Genomic DNA, 19,163 nt, shown 5'->3' with positions numbered 1-19,163 from the left:
TGTTTTGTGAGTGAATCCGTTTGGATAACTTTCATTAACTAGGTGAAAATCTCATATAACTAGTTAATAGGCAGCATATAATTTCTCTGAAACATTTCGTATACTATTATGCTATGACAATCGGATATGACTAAATTAAACGGCTTACAAAAATATATATATTTATGTGTAATGCATACAACAATTCTTGTATGCATTCGCTACTTGCTATAAATAGTATGTATATTTATATATAAATTTAAGTAGTAAGCACAGCCCGCCACTTGCCAAAGAGCTAACGATTAGATTAATATGTTAGTTAACACTTGACGCTAGGACTTGTTGTTGTTATTGCAGCTGTTGCTAATGTTATTGTTGTACAAATAGGGTATGAGGTTTGGTTCGATTTCCAGCTGCTGCCTGAGAATGGAGCTCATCACAAACTCCGTGGAAACAATGTGGCATTTGGGGTTACCGTGCCGCGTGAGATCAGCGCACAGATGCATATCGTTCGGACACGTGACAATGAAATAGGAGTCTGGCGACTGAGCATGCGCCTCGGCGACAGAAGCTCCAGAGCGTCGCCTTGCCTCCACCTTGCCGCCAGAGGACTCTATCATGCGTACGATCTCGTCGCGAGCGGGAAACACATCGGGCGTCACAAAAAAGCACTTGCCGGCAAAGAGGGAGGAGCGAGTGGGAGCGTTCAGCACAGTGTCCAGGTCGAATTGCAGATTCTCGTCGACTGGAATGTGATTGATGCGATACGCATCTGTCTGCACAAACTTGCCCGCCTTGGCGCTATCGATGAGCCAATTGGACTTAAGTACGTAATCAACATGGCAGCAGGCCTGAATCAGCTTGCACGTGCGACTCTCGCGCGTCATCACCAGATGTGTAGCTTCCGTGGGACTGTCCACAACAATGCCGCCAAGTAGTCTATTAAATACAAATTATATATTTATTTATACTTTTAATTGGTGTCCTTCTTAGCTCCCTCTATCTCTACTTACACAACTGCCTTCTTCAGCGACTCCGCATCGGCGACCTGCGAGAAAATTACTTTCGGTGGCTTCGTCGTTTGCGGATACTCAATGCATACAATTTGTTCGGGCAATTCCTCCGGATATAGCGCAAGTTTTTGGCGTTTCAGCTTCTGATCATTGAATGGATCCGCAAGGTGACGTTTGACACGCTCATGCGCTTCCTGTGTGAGGTTTATGGGTGCCTTCCAGGCAGCTATCAAATTCAAATCAAAATTTAGTCCATTAGTTTCAGTTGAAAACATTTTAAGCGTATTTGTTTGAGAAAGTAAAAAACGAAATGGCCTTTTCTGTTGCCATCTTGAGTAAAGGCTGAGCCGTTGAGATCCTTAAATAGAGATTTTTATTTGTTTATTCTATTTTAATTCCTTTTCGAATATTTAATTCGTTTTGTATTGTTTACAGATGAAATCGGAATCGTTTTGTTAATAAACGCACAGAACAGGCTTTCGAAAGTGGTTTCGCAAATGTAAACAAGATCTAACATGATGACATATCAGCTTAGTACACTGCGTGTGCGTGCATACTATTGTTCAATCAATTGTTCACTCATCTCATAGCCCGTATTGTTAGGGCCCAGATGCTTTTAGAAGTGAGCTTCTTAGCTTAGGAATTAATTCACCCTCTAAAATAGAGTATATTGAAAACCTAAATAATACCCAATTTTATGAATTACTTTTTCTAGCCCCACAGCAAAACTTTTGAAACCGAAAAACCTTGTAATTTATCATAATTGAGAACAATCGCCACATCGATTTCGAAAACGGGCAACAGGCCTTGTGCCTTCTCTCGCATCTTCATGGATTGAGAAAATGCCCTTATCAAGGCAAAACATCTGACGCCGAATATCTCAGTATGTTGTCGGAGCAACTACCAATTTAGATCTGAATAATTTTATGAAATTTATGGCCAACTCTAATTTTGTGTGATCCCTATCTTTAGCGTCGATTCGATTTATTGTCAACTTACCCAACAAGTGCGGCACCAGACCGTAGTCGATGCGGAATGGCGATGGCATATTGTATTGCTGATACTTTTGATTGTCGTACTGGGTAAGCCCGCTTAGATTGCCGATGCAAACATCGCTCAGCCAGAGGGCATTGACCATCGTTATGTTCCATTCCTTGGCCGCATTGAACTTGTTCCCCTCGAGCTTCTTGCAAACGACCAGCGTATTGACTCTGGACAGGTATGAGGTGTAAATGGCGCCACACTCCTCAGCCATCTGCTGCAGCCGTATTACCTCTTCACCCTCGAAGCCCTCCGAGGTGATGATGTATCGTTCCAGCGGCTTGCGATATCCAAACTGGCTGGGGAAGGGCAAATGTAGGGGCTGCCATGGCGGCATTAGTTGACGCTTCAGACAAATGTCACTTAGCCAGTAGGCCGTCACACAGCGTTTGGCGTCGCGCAGGGCCTGCATAACGACGCCGTGGCGCTGCGTGCGACAGATAACGTGCGTGACACGCGGGCAATAGACACGTTCAATATCGCCGCCAAATTGGCGAATAGTGTCCAGCCAAATGGGCAACTCATCGCCGTCCGTCTCATCGTACTCGACGATATAAAAAGTGCAGCCGACCAGGAAGAAATCGCCGGGCAGCTTTAGATTGGGATTATGGCCATAGAACTGAGGTCGGGGTGGCATCGGCAGTGGCTGACCCGTGCGAGCTTGCATGTAGGCGTGAGCAGGCATGCCCGGTGGACCGGCCACGGTCAATTGCTGAGGCGGCGGCGGCTGTTGCGGCGCATGATGGACGGCATGCGGATGCTGAGGTGTCTGTGGTGGTGCCACCACAATTTGCTGTTGCACCAGATGTGGTGCGCCCAGCTGCTGTTGTTGTGCCACATTGACTACGCGCCGAATCTGCTGCTGCTGCTGTTGTTGTTGTTGCAACAATTGCTGCTGCTGATGCTGCTGTTGTTGTTGTTGCTGCTGTTGCAACATCAGCAACTCCTGCTGGGTTCGTGGTGGTCCAGTCATCACCTGTGGTGGCTGCAGAGCGGCATTGTGTTGCTGGCCCATTAGGCGCAGTGCGCCTGCGGCCGAAGGCGGATCCACAGGCTGCTGTTGCTGGGGTTGTTGTTGTTGCGGTGGCGCAACAACCACTTGTTGCACAATTTGCTGTTGCATCGGCGGCTGTTGTTGCTGCTGCTGTGGATCGCCCACAAATTGTTGCTGTTGTTGCATTTGGCCGCCATTATTGCCCAAACGGTTACTCAACATGTTGGCCAGAGCGGTTTTGGTCTTCGGATTCATCGGTTGCGGTGTCTGTGGCTGTCCATCAGGGCCTGTGGATTATCAAAGCAGAATGTTAAAGTTGTCCAAGCTCGGATAATTTATATCAGTAACTGCCTCTGTGTTTCAACTAAATTAAACTTTCATGCACAGACCGTTTCTATGGCACCTATATGAATGTTCTTGACTTAATAAATAAAAAATAAGTTAAATTTGCTAAACATATCTGCAGCAACAAAAGAGTTGTTTTAATACTCGATCTACAGCTATACAAAATATAGGGATAGGTATGGCTTAAAATAAACAATTCAGGCGGACTTGTCTATATAAGTAGATACGTCTTGGCCTTTTAGCATACTCTCTTAGCGCTCGGGTACAAGGTACAAAAACCAAAATAAGAAATATCATTCCATTGAACATATAACATAGACTTACCCGTTGCTGCCATAACAACAGTTTGGGGTGCGAGAGCCGTCATTATGTTGACACCACCAGCAGCTCCTGGGGTGCCTGGTGTAGTGGGAGTAACGGGCTGAACTATGGTCTGCTGCTCGATAATTTGGCCATTCGGTCCAGTAATTACTTGAACCGTTTGTTGTTGCAATTTGGGGGCAACCACAGCGCCACCGCCCATCTGTAGTTGTGGGGGCAGCTGTTGCTGGGCTTGTGGTGGCTGCATGGGAATCTGCTGGACGCGCAGCTGTTGGCGCTGCAACAACATCTGTTGACTGGGATCATTGGGATTGAAAGCCTGCTGTGGCTGTGGTGGTGCGCCCGGCTGTTGTTGCTGCTGTTGCTGAGTAATGGGACTAAGGCCGGGGGCACCGCCTGCACGAACCAGCACCTGTCGCGTTCCCTGCTGCTGCAACCACAGCATTTGTTGCTGGGCCGTCAGACCACCCGGCATCTGACTCTGAACAATGATGTGTGGGGTGCCGGGGCCGGCAGCACGTGTGGCGACCACCCCGGGTGCTCCTGGACGCGGCTGGTATGCCACTTGCTGGCGCAGCATAACTCTGGGCTTGGCCTGATTCAGTTTGGTGATGTATTCGGCACGCTTGTGCGCATCCAAGGACATGAAGTGGGCGTGCGTTTTCTCGTCCAGGTGTATGAGTTGTCGTTGCTGTTGCTGCTGCGGCGGAAGTCCTATTGGTTGTCCTTGCGGCTGCTGTGCGGGCATTTGGCCAGCGGCAATCACAGCCGGTGGCAACACGATTTGCTGCTGTTGAGGCTGCTGCTGTGGTTGTTGTGGTGCTTGACCAGGTTGTGGCGGTGGCACTTGCTGTTGCGTCTGCCAAGGCGTTTGAGGCCGCATGCTACGTGCGAACTGCCCCAAAGGACTTTGCAATTGTTGCTGTTGCTGCTGTTGTTGTTGCGGCGTTTGTGGGCCAGACAATGGGGATTGCATGCCTTGCATACCAGCCGTGCTGGTGGGGGTGCCGGGTGTGGTAGGCTGCTGCGGTTGAAGCTGCGCTTGCGCCGGACTTTGTGGCGACCAGTGGGGTTGTTGCATTTGCGCGTGATGCTGTGGCGATTGTTGCTGCTGTGACTGTGGCGATTGGGGCGGCGGCGTACGCTGTGGAAGTTGTTGCTTTATCAGCACTTGTTGCATGATTGCCGGATGTTGCTGTTGCGGCTGCTGCTGTTGCACGGGAGGTGCCACAAGTGGCTGCTGTTGCAGATATTGCAAACGTGGATCGTTGATAAGTTGTTGATTGATCACAATGGGATGTTGTTGCTGCTGTTGTTGCGCTGGCGGTGGCAATCGTTGCGGTTGCTGCGTTATTAGCTGATGTTGAATTTGTTGTGGCACCTGTTGTTGTTGCTGCTGCTGCTGCTGTTGTTGTTGTTGTTGCTGCAGTACCAGCGGATTGGTATTCTGTTGCAACATTTGTTGCTGCTGTTGCTGCGATATATTCGTTTGATTTACAATGAACACATTTTGATTCTGTTGATTCTGTGCCAATATGTGTTGCTGTTGCTGCGCGCTCAGTTGATTGAATTGCTGCTGACTTATAATAAACTTTTTACTTTGCGGCTGCATGGGCTGCTGTTGCTGCGGTTGCAGCGGCTGCTAAATAATGTAAAGGATTAATCATTTCTCTAGTTAACAATTTATGTGAATCGTGAATCCACAAACCTTATTCCACGCTCCTGATGCATCCTTAACCAGCGCCACTTGTTCCTCTTCCGTTTCGGCACCGGTCCTTAGGCCCAATTGTCTGGCGAATCGCGGCTGCATCGGCTGCATGGGCTGTTGAGGCTGCTGCTGAAAGTTTCCCACAAGCTGTTGCTGTGCAGTTGCTTGCGATTGCTGTTGAACTTGCTGGGGCTGCTGTTGTGGCGGTGGCTGTATAGTTTGCTGTATAATTCTCACTTGCCCGCCACTGCCTAGCGCTATGTTTTGCTGCTGAGTGAACTGCACCTGTTGATGTTGCTGTGGCGGTGCTTGTTGTGCCGCCGCCGTTTGTTGCTGTTGCGGCTGTAGCTGCGATTCCACTAGTCCCGCTTTCTGCTGTTGCAACAACTGCTGTTGCTGCTGCAATTGCAAGATCTGCTGTTGCTTCTGCTGTTGTATGTTCATCATATGGCTCTGTATAATTTGCTGGCCTTGCGCCGTCGATGTATTGATCACATGCCGTTGTGTGATAACTTGCTGTTGTGCCTGCACATGTTGCTGTGGCGGTTGTTGCTGCTGCTGCTGCTGTTGGATCGCCTGCTGTGGCTGTGCAGTTGAAGGAGATTGCCGAGCTGCAGGCACATGCTGTTGTTGTTGTAGCTGCTGCTGTTGTTGTTGTTGCTGCTGCTGTTGTTGTTGTTGTGCCATAGGCTGCTGTTGCTGGAGACCTATAAATAAAATAAGCATAAAGTTGTGTATGAAGTAATCATAAAAATAATCTACATGTTATTTCAATGTTCGTTGTTTCAATCACAAAAAAACTAAAAGCCAATTCGTATTATTTTAGCAGTCGGCTTTGGATGTTGGTTGTAGTATAATACTATAATTTAGTATAACGAATTTTATCAAATTTGTGTGCAAATACTTTGCCGGTCTGGCCATAGTTTGCTCACTTTGAAATGCATCTGTCATCACTTTCATGAAACGGAAAAATTTCGAACAAACTACTCACAAAGTTGGTGAGAAATTTGTATATGTTATCGGGGAGACGCAAAGAGCTGAGCGCGATTACGTGCGTGATTATGCAAGCTCAGTTTTGTAAAAGTGACTCATAAAATTAATATTTTAAGGTGGAGATCTTGCTTTACCTTGTTGCTGTTGTTGTTGCTGCTGCTGCTGCTGGAGTAGCTGTTGCTGCTTGAGCTGCTGCTGTCGCATTATCAAAGAGTCCTGATTTGAGCTAAGTGCCGAGCGACTTAGCACTTGCGCCACCTGAACAGGATCTGTGGGATCGATTGGTTTCTGTTGGGCATAGGATTGCTGTTGTTGCGGCTGTTGCTGCTGCTGTTTGGTTTGCATGGGAGGTGTTTGTGAAATTTGTGGTGATTGAGGCGCTGAAATGTGTTGGGGACTCTGCTGCTGTTGCTGTGCCAACTGCTGTTGCAGCTGCATGCGTTGTTGCTGATGCACGGGCTGCTGAAAAGGCTGTTGTGGCGACATCATTGGCTGCGGAGGCTGTTGCTGTTGTTGCTGGTGCTGCGGCGAGCCCATCATGTGCTGCTGTTGACGATTTTGTTGGTTCTGCTGACGTAAATGTTGTTGCTGCTGCATTTGCGGCGATGGCGGTGGTGGTGGTGTCATCTGAGGTGCTGGCGATTGCAGCTGGCGGGGCGACTGTGGTGGCAACATGTTAGCGGCCACCATATTCGGCTGTTGTTGCTGCTGCAACGATGGTGATGGCGTGCTAGGTGGCATGACGACACCCATGTTCTGTTGTTGCTGCTGTTGATAGGACGGCGATGGTGTGCCAGCTCCCATATTGGGACCAACTTGCTGCATTGACGATGTGGGTGTGTTTGGTGTCATTATTGGCGATCTATTTTGCACCATTCGTGGTGATTGTTGCTGCTGTTGTTGTTGCTGCTGCTGTTGTTGTTGTTGTTGTTGCTGCTGTATATGAAGCTGAAGCTGCGTCTGCTGTTGAATAAGAGACTGTTGTTGATGCTGAATCTGACGTTGCAAATTTTGCTGTTGCGGCGTCACACTTTGCCCGCTTTGTATTTGCTGTTGCAGTTGTTGTTCTAGTTGCATTTGTTGTTGCTGTAGTCTATGTTGTTGGCGTATTATGTGTTGTTGCAACACTTGTGGCGGCACTTGCTGAGGTTGTTGCAGTTGCTGTATTAACGAAAAAATCAAAATAGTTAAAAAGAAACAAGCAATCGATATTATAAACTTTATAATAAAAGGGCCGGTTTTGTATAGGTTTGAGCGATCTGAAAAATGTAACAGACAGAATGCGTGGCAGACCCCACAAAGTATATACATATGTTCTTGATCAGCGTGACAAGACGAGTTGATCTAGCCATGTCTGTCAGTCTGTCCGTATGAACACCTGGATCGCAGAGACTATAAGAGCTAGGGATACAAAATTTTGCACAAAGATGCCTTATGTGTGTACGCTGTGCAAATTCCCTACGCATGTCGATAGTTTATTAGATTTCAAAACTTTTTTAAAAACTTGAACAACTTCAAAATCTTTATTACAACGTCTTGTTTATTTGTCCCCACAGCCTATGTTTTCAAATATATAAACCAATAATCAATATCTGTTTTACATACTCTCTCAATTTTTTTTTTTGTAAATTTTCATTAAAACCAAATCCGCAAGCTAATGCGCAAAATACTATGTTTTTTTTTTTTATCAACAAGATAATATGATTGAATTTATGTATATATAAAATCTTAATGAAATATTTTTCTATAAATATAAATATTTAAAAGCTTCATATTGTGAAGTTTCTTGGGAAGGATCCTGTTCTTCAACTCGGGTTCGCGCGTTTTGTAATATATTTTCTAGTGTTTTCAAATCACACACTCACCTGTTGTTGTTGTGGTTGCTGTGGTGTTAGTTGCTGGATGGGTTGCTGTTGTTGCTGCTGGGGCGTCATAGGTGCACCTTGCTGCTGTCCGGCCATTCCTTGTGGCGATTGAACTGGCGTCAGGGGGGGTTGTGGTGTGGTCGAAGGTTGTGGCGTGCGCGGTGTTTGACGACCCGACGGCGATGGTTGTGGCGTGCGTGGCGGTGCAGGCGGTTGAACCATGTTAGGTGTTGTAGGTAATCTTGGTTGAGGTAAAAATTGCTGCTGTTGTTGCTGCTGCTGTTGTTGTTGTTGCTGCTGCTGTTGTTGCTGCTGCTGTTGTTGCTGCTGTTGTTGTTGTTGCTGATCCTGTTGCTGCTGTTGTGGACTTTTCATCATTTGACGCTGCTGTTGTTGCAGCATATTGGCTGGTATGATTTTTTGTTGTTGTATAATGATTTGTTGCTGCGGTGCACCCTGTTGTTGCAACTGAAGCTGCTGTTGTTGATGCTGCTGCTGTAATTGTTGCTGCTGCTGCAAGTTACGTGGACGAACGAACACGACTTGTTGTTGTGCCGACATGGATAAGTGCTGCTGTTGTTGTTGCTGCTGGTGCTGATGTTGTTCTGCTGCCATAGTAACCCGCTCTGCCGATGCCTGCAATTGCGATTTGATGCTAGCAATGCTTTTGGCTGCCGCACTGTCATCAACTTTGCTCCCACTTGGCAAGCTTTCCGCTAGTCCGAGTATGTCCGAAAGGGTTGATGAGCTCGATTGCTGCAATATATGTTGCTGCTGATGCTGCTGTTGTTGCTGCTGCTGCTGTTGTTGTTGCTGATGCTGCGCCGATGTAGCCTTTAGTGCGCGCGATTTCTCCACAGGCTTAAGAAGACGCGGATGGTACGGATCGCATTGCAAACTAGTCTGACACTTAAGGCAGTCCGTAACCCAGTCGGGGGTTACTATGCTTATAGCATTCTTGGGGAGCGCCAGCGCTTTCGAGTAAATGCCACCAGTGGCAGCACCGCACACAAGATGTGTGTTTGTCGCCCCAAAGCTGTGCGTAACAACAGCACCTTGGTATGTGAGCATCGCCGAAAGGCGACGTCGATCGCTTGCCACTACATTGGTAATGGCAACGCGTATGCCGCGCAAGAATCGCGGTTGGGTGGGATCGAACGCACGCGTCGAGGCCATGCGGCCCAGCTTGGCGCTGTGTATTATCCATTGCTCTGTCACGGGTATCACATTGTAGAGGTCAACGTTCATGGACAGCTCCTCCTCGGAGTAGTTGGGAGCGCATATTAAATGTGTAATTTGATCGCACAGGTACTTCTTTGATTGTGCACCGCCGTTCTTCAATAACTTCTCAGTCTTACATGCAAAACAAAATCAAAACATTAGTTGTTGTCGTACATATGATTCTCACACACACACACACACACAACTCTTATCGTACACAAAGTCAAACCGGCAACATGTTTTCGCGCGCCTTTATTACGTGTGCTCGGCACACCCTGTGCCAAACAAATTTATTTGGATTTTGAATTACAATATTTGGTGCCTCCAAACAAGTAATGCACATTTAAAGATATACTACTGATTATTGCTAGGCGCATTTTTCTTTCTCGTTGTCGGTTGTACAAAATGCCGCTTTCCATCACTCACACACAAACACATACACACTCACACAGGCACACATGCACTTAGGGGCTTCGCCGCCACTGCAGCAAATTTTTATAACAATTTACCTCATCATCCAAATTTCCAACGACAAAGTAAATTACTTTATCAAACAACTTATCACTGATTTTTAGATTTTCCATTTTATTGGCTTTTGTATAAACTTCACTCTTCCCAATGCGCCCTTCGCCAAGCGTTCTACACTTTTGTTGTTACTGTGGCCGCGCTGGCGAACACAACACATCGACGCGTTTGCGAAAAACACCTCTAGAAGTAAATCACAGTTTCCCGAAAAGCAAAGCACGAGGGCAATTGAATTACAAATTGTATGTAAATAAATTAATTGTTTAAACAATAATTTCTCTTGTATTTTGTCTGCCCTACAACCCCTATGCGGACAACGCTAGTGTACTGCCCACCTGGCGAAAAACGACTGCAACACCTATATATCGATAACTAACGATAGTCCTCGATTTCATAGTCCCCGCACGCCAATGAATTGAACACACATAAATATTTATACGTGCATGAGTGTGTTTCTCTGAGAGAACAGATCGAGTATCTCTTAGGCAGTGTATAGGGAAGTTATTGTTTATTGAACTTAAGGTGCTGAACATTTTGTTACGTTGCAAAAAAAACCTGGCGTTGCAATACCTTATAATTATTCAGGCATGGTAAGTATACTACAACATATATTTGTTTATGGCAATTGTTTTTTAACTTGATTTTTTACTTTCAGTAAACTGATCTCTACAATATCTCATGGACTGTATATATTAGGAAATAATGTAGTGTACTTGTTTTAAAATGAAAGACTGTAAAAACATTGTTGACCTAAACTTGGATATTCTGCAATTGATTTTTGATCAACTTACAAGGGTCGATCAGCTAAATTTGGCCCGGACTCATCCAATTTTTTGCGATGCATTCGCCTACCTGTACCGAGAAAAACTGTTCAAGGAAGTCTACGAGTTTCAGCTGCCAACTGTTGAAGATTGGCGCTACTTCCTACCCCTGTGCGGGTCTGGCGTCCAATCCCTCTATACTTACTCGTGCACAGATCAGATGGTGGAGCTGGCCTTACAATTTTGCCCCAAATTGGAGTTAATATCAATACTTTCTTATGGATTCAGCAACATACAGCACAATTTGCTACAAATAAAGACTCTGCAGGAAATCGAACTGATCAATTTTTCTAGCCAGAAAAACAGCCTAATTGAGCTTTTACATGAGCTGCCTAAACTGCGAATATTAAGACTTAAAAATTGTAAATTTGATGACCGTAAGTCTCATGGAAATCCATATTGATGGCATATTTTATAATAATGATTTTTCATTTAGTTTTTCAAATAAAATACTTGACCCAATTAGAGGAGCTTGAAGTGCGCTTGAAGCACGATTGCTATAAGAAAAAACCGGTAACGGAAATAGATAGTCACGAAATGATGCAAGATCTTCCAGATAGACAACAATTTGAACAATTTTTGGATATATGCGAACCGTTGAAGAAGCTTCGTTCACTCTCTATCAATTTGCCACATATCGACGCAAAAGCAATTCAAGAATTGTCCCTTAAATGTCCTCTATTGATTAACCTTGAACTGTGGATGGATGTGGCTATTGATCGGTCGGAGTTGCCAATTATACCGAAGTTAAATCTAACTTTGCGTAAATAGGAATAATTTTTTTTTTTGAATTCTTTCTATAGTCTTTAAATAATACAATGCTCGCTGTTAGAGAACCTGGAAGCCTGGATAGATGATCGCACAAACTGCCAATTATGCCGAAGTTAAAACTAACTTTTTGTACACGGCATTTAAGAGTTAACATTATTTTTTCTAATGGACTTTGCCATGGAAAAATGATAGATGAGGAATGATCATTTAAATCCTTTCAAAAAGTATTAAGAGCAATATGAGACACTAATTTAAAATGATTTAAATAATATATATTTGTTGTTGAACTGGCTTACAAATATACAATATTTTATGTGACCATTAATCTTACAATTTACATCTAGAGTTTTTACAATTGTTTCGTAACACATAAAAGACATACAGAACATATTTTTTTTAAGCAAGTTTTTCTGATTCTTTACGGTTTTACAATTTTTTTGTTGCTTTAATTTTCTCATATGATTACACAATGCCATATTGATGTTTGCAATTTTTTTTTTTTTTTTAGACATCTATAATTTTTATTGCCGGAGCTTGCAATAAGCCGGTGTAAAACTTTTAATGAAAAAAGTGCACGAATTGTTACATTATTTGGATTTTGTTTTTTATTAATATTATTGTTGTTGTTGTGCTAAAGAAGTGTGGGTGTGTCAGCCCTCAGCCCTTTCCTGGAGCGGTAGCGGCCGCTGCTTGTTCGAATTTCATGTCATGCAAGACGACATTTTTCATCAAAATAAATCACGAGGCGCTGTTCGTTTCGCCGTTGCTCTCGTGGAAGTTGCTTCCATTCACTATAAAGGAGGTGCCCAGTCCGTACAGGTGACCAGAGTATTTCGCATGATCAATATTGTCCTCGAAGAACATCTGCAAAAAAATTGAAAATTTAAATTTTGCACTTAAGAAATTATTCACTGAAATTCTGAGAAGAATATTGGGGTTATGAGGGTTGCTATCTAATATGTGAGTGAAAATTAAAATGGTATGATTATGGAATTATTTTGCAGGTAGCGTTAGTCAAAAAAACGGTGTTAAAATATACATAGAAAGAAAAACAATCACAAGTTCTAAACAACATTTAAAGGTTCATATATAAACAATATTTAAATTACATACCGTTTACTAATTAAGTTTTTTGTTACCAATTTTGTGGTCCTCTTCAGAAGTCTTTAGTTTTGTTTAACAGTTTTTAAAACACTTGAATCGTAGTGTATTAGAATACGCAGACGATTAATTGTTTAAAATATAATATTACCTCATAAACATTCGGTAAAAAACTTAATTGCAAACTTAAGATTACAATAACAACCGATCAACGATAATCGTTTAGGAAGGAAATTATAGGTTAACTAACATCTGACTACTAGAAATCCCCATCTACAAATTCGAATCAACAAAGAGAAGATTAGAACATAAGCAAGCTCAATAGCTCAATGTAGATGCTTCATACATTTTGTAAGACTATCTACCAACTTAAATTATTTGAAACCGTGTGATATACCTAAGTTGCCCCAACAATGTTAGGCCACATTTATAGTTATAAATCAATAAAATAGGGTAGTATATGAATATTTAAAAATATAAAACAATTCGAACTAAGCTCTGTACATGAAAAACACGATATGAACGTGTTTAAATACAGACTGAAAGAAAATCCAATCTAGTGAACAAAAAACAATAGGATTAATACATCCAAATATACCAATAAAAAAACAAAAATTATTATAAAAAGTAAAAAAGAAAGTTAATTTTGATTCTTTAATTTTTCATTCAAATTCAACGAATTCTTTTTTCTTTCTTTTTTTGTTTTTCTTTAAGCGTAAAACTAGGTGACATTGTTGGGTCACATGATTCAAAACAACTGTCACTTACTAACAAACTTGTAAGGGTTGTTCATAATTTGTTTTTAGTATTTAACAAAGTGTGTGTACATGTGTGTGCTGGGTATAAGATGGATATACCCTTTAAGCTAATTAATGCATGCTGCGCATATCAAATAACAAAATCCAATTCCATGTGTTATACATATAATACTCTTATGTACAAATGCAAAAAAGTAGCAATGAAAAAAACTCATGCCATGAAATTCAATTTCATGTGCGTGTGTGTGATGATGTATGAATTGAGCCCAAAACCGCATGAGATGATGCCAAGCGAAGCAAAGCTTTTCGTGCTTTTTAAAAAAACAAGTTGCCTGCTTTTCCTAACTGGCCAACCCGAAGCATAAGCGGCAGCAGGAGCGGCAATAACAGCAACAACAACAACTGCAGTTTAAGGACGCTGATCCGTATTAGTTCTGTAGGTAAGGCTCGCACTGGGATTAGTGACACGCGGAAGTTCGTGTGTACGGGTTTGTGCAATTACGGTCAGGGTGAGACCCAATGGGGAGCTTCTAGCCATTATGTTAGTTACAGTGGAATTCACATCGACCTGGACTGCCTCAGGCGTTGTAGAGCTTTCTCTGGGGGTCAAAATGGGCGTGCCGCTGGTATCGCTACCCGCTGGCGTTGCTGATGTTGTCACAAAACTGTTGCAGCAGCTGCAGCTGCTGTTAACGTTGCTGCCATTGCTGCTACTGCTGTTGTTGTTGTTGATGCATGCCGCAACTGCTAAATCCTCTTCTACTCTTTTGACCATCGCACGCACCACACTTACAACAGTTTTCAATAGCATGGTATGGTCAAGCAAATAGGGAAAGAATATAGCGGGCGGTTCAACTAAATACAATTCATTTGGGTGTACCTCACGCATTTTGAAGAAAGCCATGCCCGTCAGCAGTGCATCGGAACCGGCCTGATGTTGGGGACCCACGCGACGCAGCTCCAGCTGATCGGCCACCTCCTGGAGACCGCCCTTTAGATTTTTGCACGACTTCATAAGATATTTAATGTCGAAAATGTTGGGAAAGTAGATGTGAAGCAGATCGAAGAAATCGCTCTCGTCAGCCGGCAAATTTTGATCCGTGAGCAGCTTTAGCAAATACCCGAAATCGTAGCCAGAGTGAAAGCATAGCCACTTTATGTTATCTACTAGCACAATGCCGGAGGACATAAGCAGTTCGGCAAACTCAATGGGATCGATGCCATCCTCCTCATGCTTCTTGAACTGTATGCCGGAGTTTTGCAGCAAATCGATCGAGTCCTGTGCATACATGTCCTCGCTGTGGGTTATTAATTATTAATTATTTTGTAAACGGCCATTAATTGCATAAAAGCTTACCTCAAATTGAATTTAAAATTGAACTGCCAGGTGGAATATCCAGGTGGCGTTTTACCATCGTCATCCATGAAGGTCAGACCCAGTTGTATGATCCGCAACAGATCCACATTGCAGCGCAGGAGCTGATAATGATAGTCGGCTGTTGATCGAAATTCACCAACAGGTCGCGCTACCACACCAGGAAATTCCGTATCCATGGCCACAAAGTGATATTTTTGCACTACTTTCCGTATCGTGCGAAACTCTTCCTCCAGATTATGTTTCCATACATCGCGAATACCGCATTCCTCATTGCTGGGTATGTGCACCTGACCGTGGGCGGCGCCACTAATGGCCGAGGGCATTGTCTGCGAAGGAGATTAAGGAGATTAACGCTTTGTTTGGAACAGGAATATGAAGCGTTTTAATTAGAGATGTTTATATCGTTATGTCTATAAATTGTTTTTGGCAATAAGAGCTGATTGTACGATATGGACATCCCTAATTCATATAAAGAGCTGAGTAGGTAATTATTGCATGTAGATTTGATTAGCAACATAATTAAATAATATTAGCTGGGCGCCAATGGGTAAACACGTTAGCCAATTAAAAATGGTTGTTTTTTTTTTTTATTTTTTTTTGGTGCTGGGTAGTTGTTGGAGCTTTTTTTCTGCATAGTAAAAAGGTGCGAAAATTTTGGCTTGACTTCATGTCGAAAGTAAAGGAAACGCACAGGAAAATTAAAACATTGTTTTTGTTGTTGTTGGCGGAATAGTGCTTGGTGTGGAGCGCTACTTACATCGTCACCGGTCGTCGTCTGCTGTTGTTGTTGTTGCTGCCGTTGCTGTTGTTGCTGCTGTTGCAGTTGCTGAACAGAGTCAGCCACGTTCCTACTGTCAATTGACTGTTGCCTGCCTATTTTGATTTTATACTCGATCTCGAAGATATGTTATATACAATGTGTATATAGACTTTGGTTTAGACTAACAAAACGAATCTCATGCGAATGTCGATTGGTGTTTTTTCTCTCTTTTTTCTTAATTTACACCAACGTTGCCTTCAATAAAACGTTGCTTCAATACACAAGCTACGGTCTTGGAGAGTTTTCATTTGGTGCGTCGAATTCCGAGCACATCAGAGGTTACTGATGTTCCTTTCTTCGAAACAATCTAATGCAATGAAATTAATTACAGAAAGCTTTGCAGAAGATGGTAATGTCATTGAAAGATGACAATAGTTTAAAGAAAGAAAAAAATAGTGTTTGAAAGGACTGAGAGTTTCTAACTGTAAACCATTTGGGCACAATTAGCATCAAAGTGCACGAGCATATGAAATGTCCATACACATAAACACATTTATAAAACAATTGATTCCGGTTACTACTTTTAAAATTGGAAAAGACAAAAATGAAAATATCTATTGTAATCCTGATTGGCAGAAAATTAGCTTCATCTGTCAATGTATTGTATTCAAAATTAAACATTGTATTTGATTGTGGCAAGTGGAACAAAGTGTCGGACAAGAGGGACGGTAGCGAATCTATTGGTACACAAGAAACTGCAACTGAGTTTCTATTGATTTTGGCGGACTTTGTTGCCCGCGTTTTGAGACATAGCTGCACACACACACAAACACAAAATGTACAGCTAGAAGGCGTAAGCTCTGCCTCTCTTCCTCAATCGCAGGCGCACTATATGATGCTCACAGATACGCAATCACACACACAATCTCGCCAATGTCGAGGGAGAGCACAATGCAGTTTTGCAAAATCAAGGCCATTAAAAAGTGCGCCCAGCGCCAACGTTTGGGGCTTTTCCAGTGGAACATCTCTAAACTTTAGAGTTCTGGCTACACTTACCCATTTCATAGTGCGGCTTCGCTTTTGATGTCGTTTGCAGTTTTTACTTTTATGTTTTTATAGATGCTATTGCTGCTCCTGCCGTTTTTCGTCGGCGACGGTGCTGCTATTGAAGGCGGCGTCACTTAATTTCTAGCTGAACAATCCCTTAATAAGTGAATAACTTAATTTGAGTATTCGCGCACTTTTTTTTATAAATGTTTACCAATAACGTTGTTTACAGTTGCGTTTTAAATGCCATAATTAACAAAATAAAGGAATTCCAACTAGTTTGGTAAGGGGCAAGTACTCTAAACAACAGTACAGTGTTGTAAAACGCTTTGACGAGATACAGGGCTGCACGCTTTGTGCTACTTTTTGGAATTTTGTATGTATGAATAAGATCCCATGGCTGATATTTAAAAAAAAAATGTTACAATTCTATGACAATAAAAGTAGAATGACAATAAAAAATTAAATAGCAATTCTCAATAAACTTTCAAGATGAAAGCAGTGTAAAAATAAATACATAGCCATATGAGCATATATCGATGAATCGATGTTTTCTTCGATAAGCAGTTGTAAAAAATAGTCTAAGAGTTACTATCGGAAGTATTTTGAATATATTTCGAACGAACAGGTTGGATGTTTACGCGTGGCGTTTTTTCGTTACGACTTGTAGCTGAATTTTTCCCCCAGATACATTGTATTAATCTGCCCAGCTTTTAAATGGTGACTGTTTACCGAGGTACTGTTTTACATACGAAATCCTTTGATGAGTTTGAAGTGTTTGACCACGGCTTCATTGCAGTTGATAATAATGGCAAAGTATGTTTAAAGTTATCAGATTAGATTACAAAGGTCATGAACATGTAATTAATATATTGCCACATTAGATAATTGGACTAGGAAAAAACTATGCAAGTTGGTTGAAGCAATACCACATTCCGGCCGAGGATTTAAGCGAGGTTCGTCTGAATGACTACCAGTTTATAATGCCTGGTTTGGTGGACTGCCACATACATGCTCCGCAATATGCTCAGCTTGGCCTTGGCTTGGACATGCCCCTGCTGGATTGGCTGAATACCTACACGTTTCCCTTGGAAGCAAAATTCTCGAACCGAAACTACGCAGAACATGTTTATAGGGGTGTTGTAGTAAGTTGTATTTATTCAATACACACAAACTTTTGATTGCTTTGCACTGCTGATGATAACGATACTATATACCAATGGGGCAAGCAATTGTACACATACATGCATACATACAGCTTAAAGTGTTATATTTCAATTTGATACTCAATAGGAATCAACGATACGATGCGGAACGACTTTGGCCTCATATTTCGCTACAAATCATTTAGATAGCACATTGATATTGGCTGAGGAAGCCCTACGTCAAGGTCAACGCGCCTTGATTGGCAAAGTTTGTTCAAATTGCAACAGTCCCGACTACTATGTGTAAGCAACAACCGATTTAGATAAAGTACTTCACATATTAAAATAATGATTCGTATACACAGTGAGAAAACAAGCGATTCTATATCATCCACGGAACTCTTCGTTAAGGCAGTACGCGAATTAAAGAGTCCTTTGATATTACCGACGATAACCCCACGATTTGCACTCAGTTGCACCAAAGATCTGCTAACCAGGCTGGGTAGCATGGCAAAACGTCTAGACGTACATATTCAATCCCACATTAGTGAGAATTTGGCCGAAATTGATGCGGTTAAGGGCATTTTCAAAACCGGGTATGCTGCAGTCTATGACAATGCGTCACTGCTGACGAAGAAGGTGAGCTAAAATATCGTTTATTGGGACTTTGTTCAAGTTTCCGTGATTGCAGACGGTCTTGGCGCATGGTGTGCATCTGGAGGATGCTGAGATTGCCTTAATCAAGGAGCGTGGTACTGCGATTGCACACTGTCCGGCATCTAACACTATGCTCAGTTCCGGAATCTGCGACGTCCAACGATTAATCAATGCAGGCGTGACTGTTGGTCTGGGAACCGATTGCGCCGGTGGCAATTCGGTTTCCATTCAGAACGCAATGCTCCGCACACTAGAGGTATCCAAGCACCTGGAATTCTTCAACAAGCAGCACATAAGCGGCAGTGCTATTATATCTCAACCAAATCCCTTATACAAGCCGTTAAAATACACAGAGGCACTGTATTTGGCAACTCTTGGTGGCGCCAAGGCGCTCGCCTTGGACCACGTGACGGGAAATTTCGTTGAAGGAAAAGAATTTGATGCACTCCTAATAGATGTGTCAATTGGGGAGAAGCCAAATCGAACCTATAACGCCACTGAACTGCTAGAGAAGTTTATTTTCAGCGGAGATGATAGAAATGTTAGGGTGGTTTTCGTTGCTGGAAAAATTATAAAAGGTTATCAAAAGTGAAATGAATTTGACATACAAATGTACGAAACTGTTTACTAACAAAACCCGAACAGTGTTAAATATATCGATATCTTTATACTTTGCATTCGATTGTTGTGATCGGCCAAACAGCTGGAATTGGTATGTTT

General features: G+C 42.7%; 4 protein-coding genes across 7 annotated transcripts; 2 read left to right on the top strand and 2 right to left on the bottom strand.

Moving 5' to 3' along the window:
• Positions 1-92: 92 nt before the first annotated feature.
• On the bottom strand, positions 93-10,296 carry LOC115623221 (PAX-interacting protein 1). 2 transcript variants are annotated; one of them, XM_030517459.1, is made up of 8 exons: positions 9,990-10,296; positions 8,260-9,612; positions 6,529-7,555; positions 5,402-6,108; positions 3,697-5,335; positions 1,992-3,314; positions 993-1,218; positions 93-918 (listed from the first exon to the last, which is right to left on the bottom strand). In XM_030517459.1, the coding sequence occupies exons 1-8, from the start codon at positions 10,062-10,064 to the stop codon at positions 312-314; spliced, it is 6,957 nt and encodes a 2,318-aa protein (XP_030373319.1). In that variant the 5' UTR covers positions 10,065-10,296; the 3' UTR covers positions 93-311. The 2 variants fall into 2 exon arrangements, with proteins under 2 accessions (XP_030373319.1, XP_030373320.1); XM_030517460.1 differs by having other exon boundaries at positions 3,697-5,332.
• A 158-nt stretch (positions 10,297-10,454) lies between these two features.
• LOC115623223 lies at positions 10,455-11,934 on the top strand. Its single transcript, XM_030517464.1, has 3 exons — positions 10,455-10,595; positions 10,661-11,203; positions 11,263-11,934. The coding sequence occupies exons 2-3, from the start codon at positions 10,729-10,731 to the stop codon at positions 11,595-11,597; spliced, it is 810 nt and encodes a 269-aa protein (XP_030373324.1). The 5' UTR covers positions 10,455-10,595; positions 10,661-10,728; the 3' UTR covers positions 11,598-11,934.
• A 245-nt stretch (positions 11,935-12,179) lies between these two features.
• LOC115623222 (CCR4-NOT transcription complex subunit 7) lies at positions 12,180-16,991 on the bottom strand. Of its 3 annotated transcripts, none has more exons than XM_030517462.1 (5): positions 16,856-16,991; positions 16,651-16,797; positions 14,814-15,160; positions 14,337-14,754; positions 12,180-12,461 (listed from the first exon to the last, which is right to left on the bottom strand). In XM_030517462.1, the coding sequence occupies exons 2-5, from the start codon at positions 16,657-16,659 to the stop codon at positions 12,336-12,338; spliced, it is 900 nt and encodes a 299-aa protein (XP_030373322.1). In that variant the 5' UTR covers positions 16,660-16,797; positions 16,856-16,991; the 3' UTR covers positions 12,180-12,335. The 3 variants fall into 3 exon arrangements, with proteins under 3 accessions (XP_030373322.1, XP_030373323.1, XP_030373321.1); XM_030517463.1 differs by adding an exon at positions 15,592-15,961 and having other exon boundaries at positions 16,651-16,961; XM_030517461.1 differs by having other exon boundaries at positions 16,651-16,961.
• Positions 16,992-17,273: 282 nt separating this feature from the next.
• Positions 17,274-19,120, top strand: LOC115622753 (guanine deaminase). The gene is made up of 5 exons (XM_030516807.1): positions 17,274-17,457; positions 17,526-17,786; positions 17,935-18,089; positions 18,152-18,425; positions 18,478-19,120. The coding sequence occupies exons 1-5, from the start codon at positions 17,359-17,361 to the stop codon at positions 19,033-19,035; spliced, it is 1,347 nt and encodes a 448-aa protein (XP_030372667.1). The 5' UTR covers positions 17,274-17,358; the 3' UTR covers positions 19,036-19,120.
• The last annotated feature ends 43 nt before the right edge of the window (positions 19,121-19,163 follow it).

This window comes from Scaptodrosophila lebanonensis, unplaced genomic scaffold (genome assembly GCF_003285725.1).
Source record: "Scaptodrosophila lebanonensis strain 11010-0011.00,11010-0021.00 unplaced genomic scaffold, SlebRS2 tig00000043-arrow-pilon, whole genome shotgun sequence".
Taxonomy (NCBI): Eukaryota; Metazoa; Arthropoda; class Insecta; order Diptera; family Drosophilidae; genus Scaptodrosophila; species Scaptodrosophila lebanonensis.
The sequence above is the reverse complement of the archived record's forward strand: the minus strand, read 5'-3'. Positions and strand labels throughout refer to the sequence as shown.

Excerpts from the sequence above, each read along its gene's own strand:
- LOC115623223 (XM_030517464.1), top strand. The coding sequence starts at position 10,729 with ATGAAAGACTGTAAAAACATTGTTGACCTAAACTTGGATATTCTGCAA. Across the intron at positions 11,204-11,262 it reads AAATTGTAAATTTGATGACC|TTTTTCAAATAAAATACTTG; the intron begins GTAAGTCTCATG and ends TTTTTCATTTAG.
- LOC115623222 (XM_030517462.1), bottom strand. Across the intron at positions 14,755-14,813 it reads AATTTTAAATTCAATTTGAG|CGAGGACATGTATGCACAGG; the intron begins GTAAGCTTTTAT and ends AATAACCCACAG. Across the intron at positions 12,462-14,336 it reads CTTTCTTCAAAATGCGTGAG|ATGTTCTTCGAGGACAATAT; the intron begins GTACACCCAAAT and ends ATTTTTTTGCAG.
- LOC115622753 (XM_030516807.1), top strand. The coding sequence starts at position 17,359 with ATGGTGACTGTTTACCGAGGTACTGTTTTACATACGAAATCCTTTGAT. Across the intron at positions 17,787-17,934 it reads ATGTTTATAGGGGTGTTGTA|GAATCAACGATACGATGCGG; the intron begins GTAAGTTGTATT and ends GATACTCAATAG. Across the intron at positions 18,426-18,477 it reads CGTCACTGCTGACGAAGAAG|ACGGTCTTGGCGCATGGTGT; the intron begins GTGAGCTAAAAT and ends CCGTGATTGCAG.
- LOC115623221 (XM_030517459.1), bottom strand. The coding sequence starts at position 10,064 with ATGGAAAATCTAAAAATCAGTGATAAGTTGTTTGATAAAGTAATTTAC. Across the intron at positions 6,109-6,528 it reads GCAACAACAACAGCAACAAG|GTCTCCAGCAACAGCAGCCT; the intron begins GTAAAGCAAGAT and ends TTTTATTTATAG. Across the intron at positions 5,336-5,401 it reads CATCAGGAGCGTGGAATAAG|CAGCCGCTGCAACCGCAGCA; the intron begins GTTTGTGGATTC and ends TACATTATTTAG.